Raw genomic sequence first — 20,948 nt, forward strand, 5'->3', positions numbered from 1 at the left:
TGTTTCTCCTCTGGGCTGTTGTAGTCTTGTGGTGGCCGACATTCTGCTGCAGTTGTAAACATCCACCAGATCTCTGTGGTTTAGAAAAGCTGGCTGGGCATGGTGGCTCACACCTGTAATCCCAGCACTTTGGGAGGCCGAGGCAGGCAGATCACCTGAGGTCAGGAGTTCGAGACCAGCTTGGCCAACGTAGTGAAACCCTGTTTCTACTGAAAATATAAAAATTAGCTGCGTGTGGTGGCACATGCCTGTAATCCTAGCTGCTTGGGAGGCTGAGGCAGGAGAATTGCTTGAACCCGGGAGGTCAAGGTTGCAGTGAGCCAAGATTGCACCACTGCACTCCAGCTTTGGCAACCAGAGTGAAACTCCATCTCAAAAAGAAAAAGAAAAACTAAGGCTGTCATACTTGGAGTCTCACATCTGTAATCCCGGCACTTTTGGGGGCTGAGGCACGAAGATCGCTTGAGGCCAGGAGGTCGAGGCTGCAGTTTGCTATGATTGCGCCACTGCACTCCAGCCTGTGTGACAGAGTGAGACCCTGTCTCTAAATAAATAAATAAGTAAGGCAGGGCACGGTGTCTCACACCTGTAATCCCAGCACTTTGGGAGGCCGAGGCGGACGGATCACCTGAGATCGGGAGTTCAAGACCAGCCTGACCAACATGGAGAAACCCCTGTCTCTACTAAAAATGCAAAATTAGTGGGGCGTGGTGGCGCATGCCTGTAATCCCAGCTATTCGGGAGGCTGAGGCAGGAGAATCGCTTGAACCCGGGAGGCAGAGGTTATGGTGAGCCAAGATCGCACCATTTCACTCCAGCCTTGGCAACAAGAGCGAAACTCTGTGTGCAAAAAAAAAAAAAAAAAAAAAAAAAAAAAGTAAACAGCCTGGGTGCAGAGCAAAACCCTATCTCTAAGTAAATGAATAAATAAATAGCAAAGCTAAGTCTTATTTCTTAGCGGCAATAGACTTTGTTAGTTGTAGTGGTACAGAAACCGGCCTAATGGGAGGGTCATTTTCTCACAGTGAGGACGGTGTTGTCTAAAGAAACATGCAAGCTTTTAAATAATTAAAGTTGGCCAGCCATGGTGGCTCATGCCTGTAATGCCAGCACTATCGGAGGCTGAGGCGAGAGGATCACTTGAGCCCCTAGGAGTTTGAGACCAGCTTGGGCAACACAGCAAGGCCCTGTCTGTACAAATTAAAAATTAGCCGGGCATAGTGATACGTGCCTGTAGTCCCTGCTACTCGAGAGGCTGAGGTGGGAGGATCGCCTGAGTCTGGGAGGTGAAGGCTGCAGTGAGCTATGATTTCGTAACTGCACTCCTGGCTGGGTGACAGAGCAAGACCCTGTCTCAAAAAAAAAAAAAAAATTGGGGGCTGGGTGCAACAGTGGCTCACACCTGTAATCCTGGCACTTTGGGAGGCCAAGCTGGGAGGATCTGTTGAGCTCAGGAGCTTAAGGGCAGCCTGGGCAGCAGTGAAACACCATCTCTATGAAAAAACATACATGATCAGGCGTGAGCCACCATGCATTTTGAGGGGCCAAGGTGGGCGGATCACGAGGTCAGGCGTTCAAGACCAGCCTGGCCAACATGGTGAAACCCCATCTCTACTACATATACAAAAAAAAAAAAAAAAAAAAAAAATTAGCCGGGCATGGTCGTGGGTGCCTGTAGTCCCAGCTACTCGGGAGGTTGAGGCAGGAGAATTGCTTGAACCTGGGAGGCGGAGGTTGCAGTAAGCCGAGATCACATCACTGCACTCCAGCCTGGGCAACAGAGTGAGACTCCCTCTCAAAAAAAAAAAAAAAAAAAGAAAAAAGAAAAATCCACACGCGTATATAATTCTGATGATTGTTAAAAGTAAACAAGGCTTTATTCAAGACTACTGCATGGAAGATTGAGCTCAACTCGGAATCCACGAAGTTGTCAACAAGGGGGGATTTATAGCCACGGAGCAGGGCAAGGGGGGTCAGTGGATAGAAAATTATAAAGGCTTGTGGAGTCACCTTAAACTCTCTTAATAGGATCCTTGCTGAAGCCAGGCCAGGGCGATCAGCTATCAAGAAACTGACTTAGCAGGATTCTTGCTAAAACTGGGCGAGACAGATCAAAGACAGGATGGGAGCCAAGGTCAAGGCCCAATGCAGAAGAGATTTCAGAGGACTCTGACTCAAGTTAGGCCAAGAAGAGAGTCTGTGTCAGGGCGGAGACCTGGCCTGGCCCTAGGAATCTGAGATGGGGGACAGTGAGTTCTTCTGGAAAGGGAGGTGAGCGGGGATGATGCAAAATGTACACCCTTTCCCCAGACTCTTCAGCTGCCTTGGAAAAACTAGGTCCCTGGTGCTAAGGCACCTGCCTGCATCTCCTAGCTCCCGATCATCTGCCAGGTCTCGCCCACGCTCCTCTGGCGCCAGCCACAGAACCCGATCCAGCCAGAAAGCAAATGCCATTTGTCCTCTCTGCCGTCCTTCTCAGCTGCCCCAAAAGCAGCCCCAGATCTCATTTTGGGGAGTCTGTGTGTGACCAGGGGCCTGAGGATGACCCATCCTGGCCTTGGGTCCGACTAGACCAATTGTCACTGATGACAGGGCCACTCACCCTGCAAAATCCCAGCCCTCTGAGCCCAGGCAGGCCTGGGGACTGCATCACGCAAGGGTTGGAGGGGCCCGATGGAGCCTACTCCAACTGCTTCTGACTTGGGTATCATCAATCCTAACATTTCTAGGCTGAGCTTACATCATCTTGGGCTACAGAGGAAGGAGCTGAGGGCTCTGGGAACCACAGTACTAAGTCCAGGATCTGTGCCTATCCTTCTCTTCTTTTATTATTATTATTATTTTTTGAGACCGGGTCTCACTCTGTGGCCCAGGCTGGAGTGCAGTGGTGCGGTCTCGGTGGCTCACTGCAACCTCCACCTCCCGGGTTCAAGTGATTCTCCTGCCGCAGCCTCCCGAGTAGCTGGGATTACAAGCATGCACCACTACACCCAGCTAATTTTTGTAGTTTTGGGTTTTTTTTTTGTTTTTTTTTTTTTTTTAAGATGGAGTCTCGCTCTGTCGCCAGGCTGGAGTGCAGTGGAGCGATGTTGGCCCACTGCAACCTCCGTCTCCCAGGTTCAAGCAATTCTCATGACTCAGCCTCCCGAGTAGCTGGGACTACAAGTGCCCACCACCACGCCCAGCTAAATTTTTGTTTGTTTGTTTTTGAGATGGAGTTTCATTCTTGTTGCCCAGGCTGGAGTGCAATGGTGCAGTCTCAGCTCACTGCAACCTCTGCCTCCTGGGTTCAAGCGATTCTCCTGCCTCAGCCTCCCTAGTAGCTGGGATTACAGGCGCCCACCACTGCGCTCGGCTAATTTTTGTATTTTTGGTAGAGATGGAGTTTCACCATGTTGGTCAGGCTGGTCTCAAACTCCTGATCTCAGGTTATCCGCCCGCCTCAGCCTCCCAAAGTGTTGGGATTACATGCGTGAGCCACCGTGCCCGGTCCTTATTTCTTTATTTTTATTAGAGATGGGGTTTCACCATGTTGGCCATGCTGATCTTGAACTCCTGGTCTCAAGTGATCCACCCGCCTCGGTCTCCCAAAGTTCTGGGATTATAGGCACGAGCCAACGTGCTGGCCCAATTTTTGTATTTTTAGTAGAGATGAGGTTTCACTATGTTGGTCAGGCTGGTCTGGAACTGCTGACCTCAAGCGATCTGCTCACATTGACCTCCCAAAGTGCTGGGATTACAGGTGTGAGCCACAGCGCCCGGCCATGACCAGCTAATTTTTGTATTTTTAGTAGAGATGGGGTTTTGCCATGTTGGCCAGGCTGGTCTTGAACTCCTAGCCTCAAGCAATCCGACTGCCTTGTCCTCCCAAAGTGCTGGGATTATAGGAGTGAGCCACTGTGCCCTGCCTACTTTTCTTTTAAACAGATGGGGTCTTGCTCTGTTGCCCAGGCTGGATCGCAGTGGTTCAGTCACTGCTGATCTTCCTGCCTCAGCCTCCCAAGTAGCTGGGACCACAGGTGTGCACCACGCCTGGCTAATTTTTAATTTTTTTGTAGAGATGGAGTCTCCCTATGTTGCCCAGGCTGGTCTTGAACTCCTGGCCTCAGGTGATCCTCTTGCAAGACAACATCTTTGACAGATACTGTCCACACTCTAGAACATACCAGAATGCTGACAGAGCTTGTGTTTGCAAGGCCCATGGAATTTTTTTTTTTTTTTTTTTTGAAACAGCGTCTGGCTCTGTCGCCCAGGCTGGAGTGCAATGGTGTGATCTCGGCTCACTGCAACCTCCGCCTCCTGGGTTCAAGTGATTCTCCTGCCTCAGCCACCCAAGTAGCTGGGATTACAGGCAAGCACCACCACACCTGGCTAATTTTGTATTTTTAGTAGAGACAGGATTCACCATGTTGGCCAGGCTGGTCTTGAACTCCTGACCTCAAGTGATCCACCCGCCTCGGCCTCCCAAAGTACTGGGATACAGGCATGAGCCGTCACACCTGGCTATGCGTGGCTAATTTTTTTTTTTTTTTGCAACGGAGTCTCATTCTGTCGCCCAGACTGGAGTGCAGGGGCACGATCTCGGCTCACTGCAACCTCCGCCTCTGGGGTTCAAGCGATTCTCCTGCCTCAGCTTCCCAAGTAGCTGGGACTACAGATGCCCACCACCACGCCCAGCTAATTTTTGCATTTTTAGTAGAGATGGGGTTTCACCATGTTGGCCAGGCTGGTCTTGAACTCCTGACCTCATGATCCACCCACTTTGGCCTCCCAAAGTGCCGGGGTTACAGGCGTGAGCCACCGTGGCCGGCCTAATTTTTGTATTTTTAGTACAGATGGGGTTTTGCCGTGTTGGCCAGCCTGGTCTTGAATTCCTGGCCTCAAGCAATCCGACTGCCTTGGCCTACCAAAGTGCTGGGCTTACAGGAGTGAGCCAATGCACCCTGCCTGCTTTTCTTATAAACAGATGGTGTCTTGCTCTGTTGCCCAGGCTGGATTGCAGTTGGTTCAATCATTGCTGATCCTCCCGCCTCAGCTTCCCAAGTAGCTGGGACCACAGGTGTGCATCACCACACCTGGCTAATTTTTAATTTTTCCTAGAGATGGGGGTCTACCTATATTGCCCAGGCTGGTCTTGAACTCCTGGCCTCTCGCAAGGATGATCCTCTCGCAAGACAACATCTTTGACAGATACTGTTCATACCCTAGAACATACCAGAATGCTGACAGAGCTTGTGTTTGCGAGGCCCGTGGAATTAATGGAGACATTTCTACCCTTTTCGACTGGGGCCTTGTGCCTATGGCTTGGCGGGTAGGGGAGATCACCTCTGTTTATAAAGAATGAAACTGAGTTTGCATGACTGTTCCTTAAGGCAGGTCTGCCCAGCTCCCGGAACACTCTGAAAGCTGCACGCCAAACCCATATCAGGTGCCTGGAGTCTGCAGGTTTTGGCTGCAGCCCCAGGACCAGCCTTGCCCTGTGCCTCACCTGATTCTGGCTGAGATAGGAAGATGCTCAGTAACTCGGCTCCCCTTCCAGGCAGTGCAGACGAGGGGGGTGGTTTTCAGCCTGGCCTCCCAAGTTGGAACCTTATCATTTCCAAGGTTCAAGTTCGAGATATCAGGAGGAAAAGCAGGGACCAGCCTAGGGTGAGGTTGCTGAGGTGCCCAAGCTGCAATTTTTTATTTATTTATTTTTATTTATTTATTTTTTGAGATGGAGTCTCGCTTTGTGGCCAGGCTGGAGAGCAGTGGCGTGGTCTCGGCTCACTGCAACCTCCGCCTCCCCGGCTTAAGCGATTCTCCTGCCTCAGCCTCCCGAGTAGCTGTGATTACAGGCACCCATCACCACGCCCAGCTAATTTTTTGGGTTTTTTTTGTTTTTTTTTTTTTTTTGGTGGGGGACGGAGTCTTGCTCTGTAGCCCAGACTGGAGGGCAGTGGCACAATCTCGGCTCACTGCAGCCTCCACCTCCTGGGTCCCAGTTCAAGCAATTCTCATGCCTCAGCCTCCTGAGTAGCTGGGATTACTGGCCTGCGTCACCATGCCCAGCTAATTTTTGTATTTTTAGTAGAGATCGGGTTTCACCAAGTTGGCCAGGCTGGTCTTGAACTCCTGACTTCGTGATCTGCCCACCGCAGCCTCCCAAAGTGCTGGGATTACAGGCATGAGCCACTGCGCCAGCCTTGCTTTATTTTTGTGTGTGTGGGAGGGAGCATGGTGGCACACCCCTGTAATCCCAGCTACTGGGTGGCTGAGGTAGAATTGTTTGAGCCTGGGAGTTCGAGACCAGCCTGGGCAACATAGCAAAACACCATCTCTACAAAAATAAAAAATACAAAGATTAACCAGGTGTAGTGGTGCATGCCTGTAGTCCCAGCTACTGTGGATGCTGAGTCAGGAGGATCACTTGAGCCCAGGAGTTGGAGGCTGCAATGAGCTATGATCACAACACTGCATTCCAGCCTGGGTGACAGAGCAAATCCCTTTCTTTAAAAAAAAAAAATTTAAAATGTGTTGAGGTGAAAAATCACATTAACATAGAATTAACCATTTAAAAGTATACAATTCAGGCCAGGCGTGGTGGCTCACACCTGTAGCACTTTGAGGGGCCAAGGTGGGTGGATCACTTGAGGTCAGGAGTTCGAGACCAGCTGGCCAACATGGTGAAACACCATCTCTACTAAAAATGTAAAAACTAGCCAGGCATGATGGCCCTTGCCTGTAGTCCCAGCTACTTGGGAGGCTGAGGCAGGAGAATCACTTAAAACAGGGAGGCAGAGGTTGCAGTGAGCCGAGATCGCGCCACTGCACTCCAGCCTAGGCGACAGAGTGAGACTCTGTCTCAAAAACAAACAAACAAAAAATGTAAAGACTAGCCGGGCATGGTGGCCCTTGCCTGTAGTCCCAGTTACTTGGGAGGCTGAGGCAGGAGAATTGCTTGAACCCGGGAGACAGAGGTTGCAATGAGCCGAGATTGGGCCATTGTACTGCAGCCTGGGCCACAAGAGCAAAACTCCATCTCAAAAAAATTTTAAAAAGGCCAGGAGCAGTGGCTCACACCTGTAACTCCAGCACTTTGGGAGGCCGAGGCAGGGGATCACTTGAGGTCAGGAGTTCGAGACCAGCCTGGCCAACATGGTGAAACCTGTCTCTACTAAAAATATAAAAATTAGCCGTGCATGGTGGCGGGCGCCTGTAAGACCAGCTACTCGGGAGGCTGAGGCAGGAGAATTGCTTGAAACTAGGAGACGGAGGTTGCAGTGAGCTGAGATCGTGCCACTGCACTCTAGCCTGGGAAACAGAGCAAGACTCCATCTCAAACCAAAACCAAACCAAACTAACTGGTGGAGCATGTGTCCCAGCCTGGGGACTACAAGGGGCATGGCCTGGCCCTCACTCGTGCCCTTCCCTCCCCTGACCCAAGTCCCACCCATGGGCCTGGGCTTGGCCACGCAGCACAATTGAGTATTGAGTAACACACAGATAGTGAACATCAGAGTTTACTTGTGGGTTGTGCAAGACAGGAGACCTTTGGAGACCCCTCTGTTATTTCCTTGAGCCCCAGAAACTACCCATGCCTACACCCCAGAAGCAGCAGCAGCATCATGAGAACGATTAACACACATTGAGGACCTATTGTGTGGGGGTCCCCGGAATGCCTCACATGAAGTCATGTGTCTTGTCAGAGCCCTTGGAGACAGGGCCACTTCGTGTCCCCATATTACAGATGAGGAAACTGAGGCACAAAGCGGCTAAGCCCTCAGCCATGAGTCCACAGCCAGGAACCTGGGTCCAGCCCTCCAGCCGTGCCCCTGGCCCTGGGCTGCTCCAAGCTTGGCACACATGGGTTTGAAATGTTCACAGCCCGAGGGGGTGCGGCGGATTTTGCAGAGTCTGAGACTTGCACATCAGCAGCATGGAGATTACGGGGTTCAGGTGAGAATCCTGGCTCTGGTGCTCAGTCCTGGCCGTGGGCCCCCTGGTGAGTCACTGCCTCTCTTGGGGCCTCGGTTTCCTCGTCTGTAAAATGGATGGAGACACTTAGAGAATCACTGCCTAAGCCCCCCCGCTCCCCTTCTGCCAGTAACAGAATCTCATCCATCTGGACAGCCGCATTTCCCAGCCTCCCCTGCAGCAAGTCACTCTGTTCTGGCCAGTGGGATATAAAAAGAAGGGTTTCGAGGCTTCCTGGGAAAACTTCCAGGAGACACCCAGCCAGCGCTGGCCTCTGACTTTCCCTCAGAATGAGGAGGTGAAGGCTGGAGCTCTGGCAACTATTTTGTGCCACGAGGCAACCTTGAGGACAAAAGCCAAGGATGCAATAAAATGACAGAAAAATCAAGTCCTACTGCTACTGCAGCTGAACCCGAACCTATCTCTATGGTATCCTTTTCTTACACCAGGTCTCTATTCCTCATCCCTGGGCTCACACCAGTGTGGAGTCCTTCCCTGTGCTCCCTGGTCTGTGGCCCAGCATTCGACGCATCTCGTGGGTAACCCCGTCCCAGTGCCGCAGGCCAGCCGACAGTGTCTGGTGCATTCGGGATGCAGGCAGGCTGCTCTCCCAGCCTCCACCCAGGGCTGCAGGTGCTGTGGCAGTGGCCATGGACCCAAAGGGGTCCCCAGGCTCTGGACAGGTTGAATAGGGGGTCCGACGATGGATACCCTGCTGAGGCTGAGCTCTGGGGCTGGCCTTGGAGACTTCGGCAGGGCGGGCGAGGTCATCTTCAAAGGATGGCGGGGACAACTCATGGAGCCCACGGCGGGCGGCCCGGGCAGCCCGGAGGAGAGTGTGGGTCAGCACAGCTACCAGAACCAGGGCGCCCAAGCCGAGGATGGAAGCGGCTGCTGCGCCTGTCTCGATCTCGAAAAGTAGCAAGGCATAGATGGACAGTGCTAGGGAAGGAAACGACTCTCATTTATTCAGTCAACAAACATTTGCCCTCCAAGCCCTCAGGGAGTTCTTGCACACAGGGAGAACTCACGAAAAACCCTGCCACATGACGGGCACATAGAATAGGCATCTAATCCTCCCACATCCCATGCATGCATCATCATCACATCCATTTTACAGAGAAGAAAGCTGGGGCCCAGAGAGGTTAGGGGACTCCTCAAAGCCACACAGCCAGGAAGTGACAGAGGTGGGATTTTAACCCAGGCTGGTGGGCTCCAGAGTCTGTGCTCTGAAGCACAGGGCTGCCTCTGAAGGAGACAACAGAAAGAGACTCATTTCAGCAGCTGTGGGCAGGGGCTTCCCTGAGGAGGAGCTATTTGAGCTGAGACCCTGGGAGAAGAAGCAGCAGCTTCTGGGAGAGCTGAGGAGGATGACAGCTGCAGGGACGTGGCAAGTGCAGAGGTCCTGAGGTGGAAACACCCAAGAGTGTCCGAGGCTCAGAAAAAAGCAAAACGGGTTCTGGCCGGGCTCAGTGGCTCACGCCTATAATCCTAACACTTTGGGAGGCTGAGGCGGGTGGATCACTTGAGGTCAGGAGTTTGAAACCAGCCTGTGCAACATGGTAAAACCCTGTCTCTACAAAAAATACAAAAATTAGCTGGGCATCGTGGCGGGTGCCTGTAATCCCAGCTCCTCAGGAGGCTGAAGCAGGAGAATTGCTTGAGCCTGGCAGATGGAGGCTGCAGTGAGCCGAGATCGCACCACTGCACTCCAGCCTGGGTGACAGAGTGAGACTCAGTCTGAACAAAAAGAAAAAACAAAGAAAAATGGGTTGTGTAGCTGGAGCAGAGAGGTGGAGAGGTGGGGGAGAGATGGAGGAGTTAAGGAAGGAGTGGATGTTGGGGACCAGATGGGATTGGGGGCCACAGAAAGGGGTGTGGGTCTTCTCCTTCTCCTTCTTTCTTCTTTTTATTCTTCTTCTTGTTCTTGTTCTTCTTCTTTTTTTTTTTTTTTTTTTTTGAGACAGGGTCTTGCTCTGTCACCCAGGTTGGAAGGCAGTGGCTCGGCTACAGCTCACTGCTGCCTCAACCTCCCCAGGCTCAGGTGATTCTCCCACCTCAGCCTCCTGAGTAGGTGGGACTACAGGTGCATGCCACCATGCCTGGCTGATTTTTTTTTTTTTTTTTTTTGAGAAAGAATCTTGCTCTGTCACCAAGGCTGCAGTGCAGTGGTGCGACCTCTGCTCACTGCAACCTCCGCTTCCCGGGGTTCAAGCGATTCTCATGCCTCAGCCTCCCAAGTAGCTGGGATTACAGGCACCCGCCACCATGGCGGCTAATTTTTGTATTTTTTTAGTAGAGACAGGGTTTTATCATGTTGGCCAGGCTGGTCTTGAACTCCTGACCTCAGGTGATCTGCCCGCCTTGGCCTTCCAAAGTGCTGGGATTACAGGCATGAGCCACTGGGCCCAGCCTAATTTTTATATTTTTAGTAGAGACGGGGTTTCGCCTTGTTGCCCAGGCTGGTCTCCAACTCCTGAGCTCAAGTGATCCTCTAGCCTTGGCCTGCCAAGAAGGCTGGGATTACAGGCGTGAACCACTGTGCCCCACTGGGTTTTCTTCTAAGAGCAATGAGTAGGGGGATTTTGGAGCTGGGGAGAAACGGGACCTACCTGCTCTATCTTTTTTTTTTTTTTTTTTTTTAGATTAAGTTTTGCTCTTGTTGCCGAGGCTGGAGTGCAGTGGCACAATCTCAGCTCACTGCAACCTCTGCCTCTCGGGTTCAAGCAATTCTCCTGCCTCAGCCTCTCGAGTAGCTGGGATTATAGGCATGCACCACCATGCCTGGCTAATTTTGTGTTTTTAGTAGAGACGGGGTTTCACCATGTTGGTCAGGCTGGTCTTGAACTCCTCACCTCAGGTTATCCACCTGCCTCGGCCTCCCGAAGTGCTGGGATTGCAGGCATGAGCCACTGCGCCCGACCACCTGCTCTATCTCTTAAGAAGCCTCCCTGGCCGGGCGCGGTGGCTCACACCTGTAATCCCAGCACTTCGGGAGGCCGAGGTGGGCAGATCACAAGGTCAGGAGATCGAGACCATCCTGGCTCACACGGTGAAACCTCATCTCTACTAAAAATACAAAAAATTAGCCGGTCGTGGTGGCGGGTGCCTGTAGTCCCAGCTACTTGGGAGGCTGAGGCAGGAGAATGGTATGAACCCGGGAGGCAGAGCTTGCAGTGAGCCGAGATTGCGCCACTGCACTCCAGCCTGGGCGACAGAGCGAGACTCCGTCTAAAAAAAAAAAAAAAAAAAAAAAAAAATGCCTCCCTGTTGGTGGAATACCCATATGAGGGAATCTGATGCAGCATGTAAGGAATGAGGCACCGTTCCATTCTACAATGTGGATGAACCAGGAAAACATCATGCTGAGTGAGAGAAGCCAGATGCAAATAGCCACAGAGTGTGAGGTGTCATTGATCTGAAATGTCCAGAACAGGCAAATCCTGGCTGGGCGCAGTGGCTCATGCTTGTAATCCCAGCACTTTGGGAGGCCGAGGTGGGTGGATCACCTGAAGTCAGGTGTTGGAGACCAGCCTGGCCAACATGGTGAAACCCTGTCTCTACTAAAAATATAAAAAGTAGCCAGGTGTGGTGGCATATGCCTGTAATCCCAGCTACCTGGGAGGCTGAGGCAGGAGAATCATTTGAATCTGGGAGGTGGAGGTTGCAGTGAGCCGAGATCGTGCCGCTACACTCTACCCTGGGCAACAGAGCAAGACGCTGTCTCGAGAAAAAAGAAAAAAAAAATACAAGTAAATCCATAGAGACAGACAGTAGATTAGTGGCCGCCAGGGATGAGGAAGGGGGAATGGGGAGTGATTGCTAATGGGGACAGGGTTTCCTGTTGGGTGATGAAAATATTCTGGAACCAGATAGTAGCGATCGTTGCCTAAGACCGTGAATGTGCTAAATCCCACTGAACTGTACACTTTAAAGTGGTTAAAGGTTGGGCGAGGTGGGTCACACCTGTAATCCCAGCACTTTTGGAAGCCGAGATGAGAGGTTGCTTGAGGCCAGGATTTCGACGCCAGCTCAGGTGACATAGGGAGACCAGTCTCTACAAAAAAGAAACTATCCAGGAATGGCAGTGCTTGCCTATAGTCCCAGCTAGTTGCGGGGCTGAGGCAGAATAATTGCTTGAGCCCAGGACATGGAGGCTGCAGTGAGCTATGATCACACCACTGCACTCCAGCCTGGGTGACAGAACGAGACCCTGTCTCAAAAAATAGAAATAAAATACACTGGTTAAAATGGTAAATTTTTTTTTTTTTTGAGACGGAGTCTCGCTCTGTTGCCCAGGCTGGAGTGCAGTGGCACAATCTCAGCTCACTGCAAGCTCTGCCTCCTGGGTTCATGCCATTCTCCTGCCTCAGCCTCCTGAGTAGCTGGGACTACAGGCGCCCACCACCACACCCGGCTAATTTTTGTATTTTTAGTAGAGACAGAGTTTCACCTTGTTAGCCAGGATGGTCTCGATCTCCTGACCTCGTGATCCACCCGCCTTGGCCTCCTAAAGTACTGGGATTACAGGCGTGAGCCACCGCGCCCGGCCTAAAATGGTAATGTTTTTGTTATGTGTACTTTGCCACAATGAAACTGCAACTTAACTGGGTATGGTGGTGCACGCCTGTAGTCCCAGCTACTTGGATTGGGAGACTGAGGCAGGAGGATTGCTTGAGCCAGGAGTTCAAGTCCAGCCTGGGCTACATGGCAAGACCCTGTCTCTAAACAAACAAAACCAGAAACACCCCCAGCAACTCAGCTCTCAGGGTCCTGCATCTCTATCTGTCTCTGCCTGGGGTGGCGGTGAGGGTCAAGGTGGAGGAGCCAGCCTCTGCTCTCTACTCTCCGGTGCCCACAGGTTTGCCACACCCCAGGCTTGGGGGACACTGAGAGATTCACAACCTCTCTCTGGCCTCAGTCAGCCAATGTGAATAAGAAAGGACCTTGAGGGACCAGGCACGGTGGCTCGAGCCAGTAACCCCAGCACTTTGGGAGGCCGAGGTGGGCGGATCACTTGAGGCCAGGAGTTTGAGACCAGCCTGGCCAACATGATGAAACCCTGTCTCTGCTAAAAATACAAAAATTAGCCGAGCATGCTGGTGGGCTCCTGTAATCCCAGGTACTTGGGAGGCTGAGGAAGGAGAATCGTTTGAACCTGGGAGGTGGTGGTTGCAGTGAGCTGGGATCACTCTACTGCACTCCAGCCTGGGCAACAGAGCAAGACTCCATCTCAGAGGAAAAAAAAAAAAAAAAAAGAAGGGACTTTGAGGACCCGAGCTAGCTAGCCCTCCATCAGCCTCTCCTGCAGACAGTTGGCACCATTCTTAGTGGTGGTGCATCGTAGGACGTTTAGCAGCTTTTACCCACTAGATGTCAGTAGCATCCCACCCTCAACTCTGTGGCGACCACCAAAAATGTCTCTAGGCAGTGACAAAAGTTCCTCTGAGGCCAGAATCAGTCTCAGTGGAGAATCCCTGATCTGGCCCCTATCTCTACACTGCAGAGTGGATTTGGGATCAGTAACCCACTTTGGCATCAATGATGTCCCCATTGGACCAAGCTCAGCCAATCAGAGCATTAATTGCTTCCCCTGATGTTAGTGATTGGTGGAGGAATATTACATCGCCCAAGCTCAGCCTGCCAGAGTCAGCCCTGAGACTTTAGCCTGGGCTACTGGGACAGATAGATTTTCCTGCAGTGTCTCGGGTATTGGTAGGAGAGGGGCCCAGAACACATGGGGGACTTTTTTTTTGGCACTTTCCAGGCTGTTTATACCGTTCTCTGGCTCTGAACTATTGCTTTGGAAGTTATCACACTGCATGATGTCCCACATGTGAAAGCAAGGCCAAGGACTTTTTTTTTTTTTTTTTTTTTGCTGGAAACATTTTGAAAGGGATTTTGTAATTATTCTTTTAGTTCTAGCTAGCAATGAATGGATGATTAGTTGGATGTGCTTGGGGAATTCTTGCTGAATGAGGTCACCTAGCCTCAAAAACAATCTAAATGGGAGGTGAATGAATTCTCAATTTTACGCTTAGTGAGGCTGACATAATGTTACCTTTTTTTTCCTTTTGTAATTGTTCTTGTATTTTAGAATGAGGATATCTTATTCCCTAGGTCTTTAATATTTCTGTTGGCCTGTGCAAAGACTCAAGGCTCCAGGCATCGTGTCAAAAGTGCTTACAGATAGAGCCATCTTTCTCAGAGAGAAGCCCACTCAGGGAACAGCAGATGAAGAGGTGAAGTGACAAGCATTTCTATTTCTTTTTTCTATTACTATTATTATTATTATTATTATTATTATTATTATTGTCATCATCATTTTTGAGACAGGGTCTCGCTCTGTCACCCAGGCTGTGCAGTGGCACAATCTCGGCTCACTGCAACCTCCGCCTCCTGGGTTCAAGCGATTCTCCTGCCTTCAGCCTCCTGAGTAGCTGGGACTACAGGCATGAACCACCATGCCTGGCTAATTTCTTTCTTTTCTTTCTTTTTTTTTTTTTTTTTAGATGGCATCTCACTCTGTCGCCCAGGCTGGAGTGCAGTGGCATGAACTCGGCTAAGTGCACCCTCTGCCTCCCAGGTTCAAACAATTATCCTGCCTCAGCCTCTGGAGTAGCTGGGATTACAGGGGTATGCCACAATGCTTGGCTAATTTTTGTATTCTTAGTAGAGATGGGGTTTCACCATGTTGCCCAGGCTGGTCTCAAACTCCACCTCAAGTGATCCACTCGCCTCGGCCTCCCAAAGTGCTGGGATTACAGGTGTGAGCAACCACACCCGGCCGAGAGGCATTTCTGATAACCTAATTTGAGCGCCTGCATCCAGCCACACCTGAAGCCAGCTTCCCCTGATAATTTCAGATGCACAAGTCATCCATCCCTTCTCCTTTTTTAAAAAAAACTACCTCTGGAGCATTTCATTAAGTCAAACAACAAAAGTTATGCAGCGTTCCGTGCACTTCACGTATATAAACTCCCACAGTGAGCCTTAGGCTCACATCTCATTAAAAATATTTTAAGGGCCCTGAGCGGTGGCTCAGGGCCGGGCGCGGTGGCTCACGCCTGTAATTCCAGCACTTTGGGAGGCCGAGGTGGGTGGATCACCTGAGGTCAGGAGATCGAGACCACCCTGGCTAACACGGTGAAACCCCATCTCTACTAAAAATACAAAAAATTAGCCAGGCGTGGTGGTGGGCACCTGTAGTCCCAGCTACTCGGGAGGCTGAGGAAGGAGAGTGGCGTGAACCCAGGAGGCGGAGCTTGCAGTGAGCTGAGATCGCACCACTGCACTCCAGCCTGGGTGACAGAGCGAGACTCCGCATCGAAAAAATTTTTTTAAATATATCTTTTTAAACATTTATTTATTTATTTGTTTATTGAGATAAAGTTTCACCGGGTGCGGTTCAGCATGTTGGCCAGGCTGGTCTTGAGCTCCTACCCTCAAGTGATTCACCCACTTCGGCCTCCCAAAGTGCTGGGATTATAGGCGTGAGCCACCGCACCCGGCCTAAATATCTTTTTAAACTTCTATTTTTCTGTGGTGGGACTATGAAAAAAAAAAAAAGTAATAGCAAATCCTGTTTTTTCATTCAGTGGGATATTTTTTCTTGCTGTAAAACAGATTGTTTACAGGGCTGGCAGGGACTTATATATGATTCAGCGTTGAGTCTGCAGCATCATCAACACATTTGTTTCAAGACTAAAACCAAATATAAGGCATTAGGAGTCTCTTGAAAGACACTTAATGATTTGGTTCCTTTACCAACCCGGATGAATGAAAGAAAGTTGATTGAAGAAAAGTTATTACAAATCAGGAAGGAAGGACAGTGTGGTGCATTCCGGCATCTGGGGTATCCTTTTTTTTTTTCTTAAGCCATTTTTGAACTGGAGATTGATATTTGTAACCAAAACAGCTTTTACTCATTCCAACCTGTAAAATGCTCTTTTTTTTTTTTCTTGAGACGGAGTTTTGCCCTTGTTGCCCAGGCTGAAGTGCAGTGGTGCGATCTTGGCTCACTGCAACCTCTGCCCCCCGGGTTCAAGTGATTCCCCTGCCTCAGCCTCCTGAGTAGCTGAGATTACAGGCACCCGCCACCATGCCCGGCTATTTTTTTTTGTAGTTTTAGTAGAGATGGGGTTTCACCATGTTGACCAGGCTGGTCTCGAACTCCTGACCTCAGGTGATCCACCAGCCTCGGCCCCTCAAAGTGCTGGGATTACAGGCGTGAGCCACTGCGCCTGGCCAAAATGCTATCTTTAGACACCACCCAGGCCATGAAAATTTTTATTCAAACAAATGTATAAAACTGATGAATCAGAAGTGTTCTGATGACAACTAGCATTTGTGGAGTCCCTGCTGGAGTCAGATGCCATCCATGGGCTTATGATTATTATTATTATTTTTAATGAGATAGGGTCTCACTGTATCACCCAGGCTGGAGTGCAGTGCAGTGGTGCGATCATGGCTCACTGCAGCCTCAACCTTTTGGGCTCAAGTGATCCTCCCACCTTAGCCTCTCGAGTAGCTGGGACTACAGGTGTGTACCACCACACCAAGTCCACATATATATATATATATATATATTTTTTTTTTTTTTAGAGATAAGGTTTTGTTATGTTGCCCAGGCTGGTCTCAAACTCCTGGCCTCAAGTGATCCTCCTACTTCAGTCTCCCAGATTGCTGGGATTACAGATGTGAGCTACTATGCCTGGTCCTACGGGCTTTCATGAGGATTAAATCTCAAAATCTCCTCAAGGGATTCTGTGAGGTAATGACAGTTATTCCCATTGTACTGATGAGGAAATCAAGGCACAGAGAGACTGCCCAAGGCACCAAAGCAAGGAAGTGTCAGAGCCTGGAGGTGAACTCAAGGAGGCTGCCTGCAGAGTTGATCCCAGTTAGGGGACCATTGCTGCTCTCTACCCAACCCAGGGTCCCATGCCCCACGTTCTATTCCAGCACACACCTGCTAAGTAGACGGAGATCCCACAGCAGAAAAGGCCAAGGGCCACGTGTCTGAGGAGGCGGCAGTCGTAGAGAAACCAGTCAGACCTGGAATGAAGGGGAGCAGGAAGATAAAGGGTTCAGGAAGTGGAGCTGGTGGGGGGAGGTCAGTGAGGACAGGGAGGGAGAGCAGCTTAAATGAGACAAGGAGCCAGCTTTCAGGGACCCAAAATCTATGTGAGTACCTAACCATCATCCATCTACTCGCCCACCCATTTACATCCATTTACTTATCCACTCTCCATCTATCCATCCATTCATCCATCAGCTCATGCATCTGTCAGCCCATTCATCCATCTATCCACCCATTTATCCATTCATCCATTTATCCACCCATTCATCCATCTGTCCACTCATCCATCCATCCACCCACCCATCCATCCATCTGCCCATTCACCCATCCATCCACTTATCCATCCATCCATTTATCCATTCATCCATTTATCCACCCATTCATCCATCTGTCCACTCATCCATCCACCCATCCATCCATCCTTCCATTCATCCATCCATCCACTTATCCATCCATCCATCCATCCATCCATCCATCCATCTGTCCGTCCACTTATCCATCCATCAACGCAGTCATCCATCCACTCATTTATTCATCCATCCACTTATCAATTCATTCATCCATCCACTTATCTATCCATCCATCAGCCCCATCCATTCATCCATCCATACAATCATTTAGATATCCACCATCCACCTATCTGATATCTATCCATTTATCTGTGCTCCATCCATCCACCATTCCATTTTTCCAAGTCAGTGTCCACCATCCATTTGCCATTCATATTCATTGATTATTCGACCAGCACTCATATACAGCCTTCCACCCATTTAACCGTGTGCTATTAATCCATCCATCCATTCAAACACCCTCCGCTATCCTATCTATCCATCCCTCACCCACCCATCCACTGGTCATCCATCTCCCATTCACTATCGATCCACCCCTCATCCATCCATCCATCCATCCATCCATCCATCCATCCATCCATCCATCCATCCATCCTTCCTTCCATCCGTCCACCATCCATTCTCTTTCCCCTATAATCCATCTATATACATGAGTCCAATCAAACACCCAACACTCAGGATGCAGCTACTATGTGCAGATACTTGCTACACACCTGGCTTCCATTATTTTACTGAGTTTCACGTGCTGTTATTGATGGTACAAACAGCGACCCCAAGAGGTGAGACTGATTGAGGAGGAAATGGAGGCTATGAGAGCTTCCATCCTCACTCAGCTCCCACCAGTATAATGAAAGTGGACGCCTTCCCCGTCTTCCTGTTGCCTTCCCTCCTGTCCCCTTTTCAGCACAGTGGCTAGAGATGGTCATTGAAAACCTAAATCACATCACCTTCCTCCTCACTCACAACCCTCCTAAGCTGAAGAAATCCCAAAGTCCTATCTCCTCTCTATCCCATCTCTCTGTTTCCTTTCCTTCTCAGCACTCATTACCATCTGCTATTATTATTATTAGAGATGGGGTCTCACTATGTTGCCCAAACTAGAGTGCAGTGGTTATTCTAAGCATGATCATGGCTCACTGCAGCCTTGACCTCCTGGGCTCAAGGGATCCTCTTGCCTCAGCCTCTCAAGTATATGGGACTACAGGCATGCACCACCACACCTAGCTAATTATTATTTTTTTTCTTTTTGTAGAGGCAAGGTCTTGCTATATTACCCAGGCTGGTCTCAAATTCCTGGCCTTCCAGCACTTTGGGAGGCCAAGGTGGGTGGGTCATTTGAGGTCAGGAGTTCGAGACCAGCCTGGCCAACATGGTGAAACCCCGCCTCTACTAAAAATACAAAAATTAGCTGGGTATGGTGGTGGGCACCTGTATTCCCAGCTACTCGGGAGGCTAAGGTGGGAGAATTGCTTGAACCCAAGAGGTGGAGGCTGCAGTGAACCGAGATAGCGCCACTGAACTCCAGCCTGGGTGACAGAGAAAGACTGTCTCAAAAAAAAAAAAAAAATTCCTGGCCTCAAATGATCCTCCTGCCTCTGCCTCCCAAAGTCCCAAAGTGCTGGGATTGCAGGTGTGAACCACCATGCCTGGCCCTTGTTATGTTTCCTTATTTTCTGTGACTCCATGAGAGCAGGTCTGGGTCCACTTGGTCCCCGCTGTCTCTGATGCCCTGAGCCAGATCCATTCCCCTGCAGGCAGGCACCCAACACATGTTTGCTGACCCATGGGACCCATGCATTTCATTGTCCCTTGGGTGGAAGGTACGTGGTCTGGATAGGATCTACCCCAATGGTGGGAGTTCTCATCTGCTCAATTTCACAGAATTCTGGACTAGAATTTGGGCTCCTCTCCCCGGACATTCTGGAGAGAAACACTACTATGTGGGACAGCGGAGTCCTTAGCTCAAGGAGGGTTCATCCTTCCACAACCACTGCCCCTGATAGAGGTCCCTCAATGACCACATCCCTGAGTTCAGGTCCCTGAGGAAGGAACTCAATTTCAGGCCAGGACACAGGCTCTGGCTGGCTCTACCCAGAACCAAGTTCAAGTCCAGCACTGTCCCGCCCCCCACCCACTTCCAAGCCAGACAGCCTGAGAGCTCAGCCTCCCCTGTTTGAGATACAGGCAAGCTGATCCTGGACCCTCTTTGAGCCTCAGTTTCCTCATCTGCAAAACGAGAGACACAGCAGTGGTTGCACCTGCTGCAAAATTTAACAAATATAGAATGGAGGGAGGGAGGGAGGGAGGGAGGAAGAGAGGAAAGGAGGGAGGCAGAGATACATGGAGTGGTGGGGAGAGGGAAGTGGGGAGGGAAGCTGTCCCCCCAGCCTGAGGCCAAAAGACGGGAAGAGGTTCATCCAGGCTCACCCAGCCCCCAGCCGGGCCTCCGAGGCGGTGAGGCCAGTCCCCCTACCTCCTGGGGCCAGGCCCCCGCGCCAGCTCGGCGCCCAGGTGGCCACAGAGCGCGGCGAGCAGCAAGCAGGTGAACCCCAGCACAAGCACCAGCGCGGCCAGCGCGGCGGCGAGCGGCAGCAGCGCCCCGGCAGCGTCCTCGGGCAGTCCGGGGCCGGCGCCCAGCTCCTGGCCCAGCCCCTCGGCGCGCAGACCCCGCAGCTCGGCGCGGCCCGCCTGCAGCTGGAACAGCAGCTGCGCGCCCAGCGCCGCCAGCACGGCCGCCGCGATGCCCAGCAGGGTCATTGCGGCCAGCACCCTGCCGCCGTAAGAGCGGGCCATGGCGGGGGTTCCTGCGGGCCGGGGGAACAGTTGAGGAATCGAAGTGGTTTTAGGGGGCAGGGGAGTTGGGGGGAGTCCGAGGGTCCTCAGGGGGTCCCCGAGGGGGCGGGGCTGCAGGGAGTGTCTGAAAGTTCGGGGGCTGGGCTGGGGGTCGCCAGACGGACGGGGGCTCCGGGGTGCTGGTCGCAGCCGGGACGCCGAATCTCCGCGAAAACTTGGGACAAAGTCTTTTCTCCTCCCTCCCGGGGCACCACGGGCGCCCCCTCTTGGTCCACTGGGCCTGGTGGGGCGGGGCCTGGCACGGGGCGCAGGGCGGGGAGGCCCCACGAGGGACTGGATCGCGGGAACCCCACAGCTCGCTAAGTTCAGAAAAGGGCACCACCCCGCCCCCTGCCGCCCTAAGCATCGATTGTATCGTTGTTTAAAACAAGAAAAAGGAGGCCGGGCGCGGTGGCTCTCGCCTGTAATCCCGGCACCTTGGGAGGCCGAGGCGGGCGGATCACAAGGTCAAGAGTTCCAGACCAGCCTGGTCAATATGGTGAAACCCCGTTTCTACTAAAAATACAAAAATTAGCTAGGCGTGATGGCTGGAGCCTGTAAATAGCTACTTGGGAGGCTGAGGCAGGAGAATTGCTTGAACCCAGGACGCGGAGGTTGCAGTGAGCTGAGATCATGCCATTGCACTACAGCCTGGGCGACAGAGCGAGACTCCGTCTCAAAATAAATAAATAAATTAATTAATTAAAAAAATAAAAAGTAAAAAAGAG

The 20,948-nt window shown here is 51.2% G+C and overlaps 1 protein-coding gene across 2 annotated transcripts; it reads right to left on the reverse strand.

Annotated features, from left to right (window-relative positions):
- Nucleotides 1-7,469: 7,469 nt before the first annotated feature.
- TMEM221 (transmembrane protein 221) lies at nt 7,470-20,407 on the reverse strand. Of its 2 annotated transcripts, XM_024236435.3 has the most exons (4): nt 19,862-20,407; nt 16,928-17,013; nt 8,668-8,898; nt 7,470-8,022 (listed from the first exon to the last, which is right to left on the reverse strand). In XM_024236435.3, exons 1-4 carry the CDS (start codon nt 20,179-20,181, stop codon nt 7,961-7,963), a joined length of 699 nt encoding a protein of 232 aa, XP_024092203.2. In that variant the 5' UTR covers nt 20,182-20,407; the 3' UTR covers nt 7,470-7,960. The 2 variants fall into 2 exon arrangements, with proteins under 2 accessions (XP_024092203.2, XP_024092202.2); XM_024236434.3 differs by having other exon boundaries at nt 7,470-8,898.
- Between the last annotated feature and the right edge of the window lie 541 nt (nt 20,408-20,948).

This window comes from Pongo abelii, chromosome 20, assembly GCF_028885655.2.
Source record: "Pongo abelii isolate AG06213 chromosome 20, NHGRI_mPonAbe1-v2.0_pri, whole genome shotgun sequence".
NCBI lineage: Eukaryota > Metazoa > Chordata > Mammalia > Primates > Hominidae > Pongo > Pongo abelii.

Coding starts and splice junctions, on each gene's coding strand:
- TMEM221 (XM_024236434.3), bottom strand. CDS start 20,181: ATGGCCCGCTCTTACGGCGGCAGGGTGCTGGCCGCAATGACCCTGCTG. Junction 17,014..19,861: donor CGGGGGCCTGGCCCCAGGAG/GTAGGGGGACTG, acceptor CCTTCATTCCAG/GTCTGACTGGTTTCTCTACG. Junction 8,899..16,927: donor GATCTCCGTCTACTTAGCAG/GTGTGTGCTGGA, acceptor TTCCTTCCCTAG/CACTGTCCATCTATGCCTTG.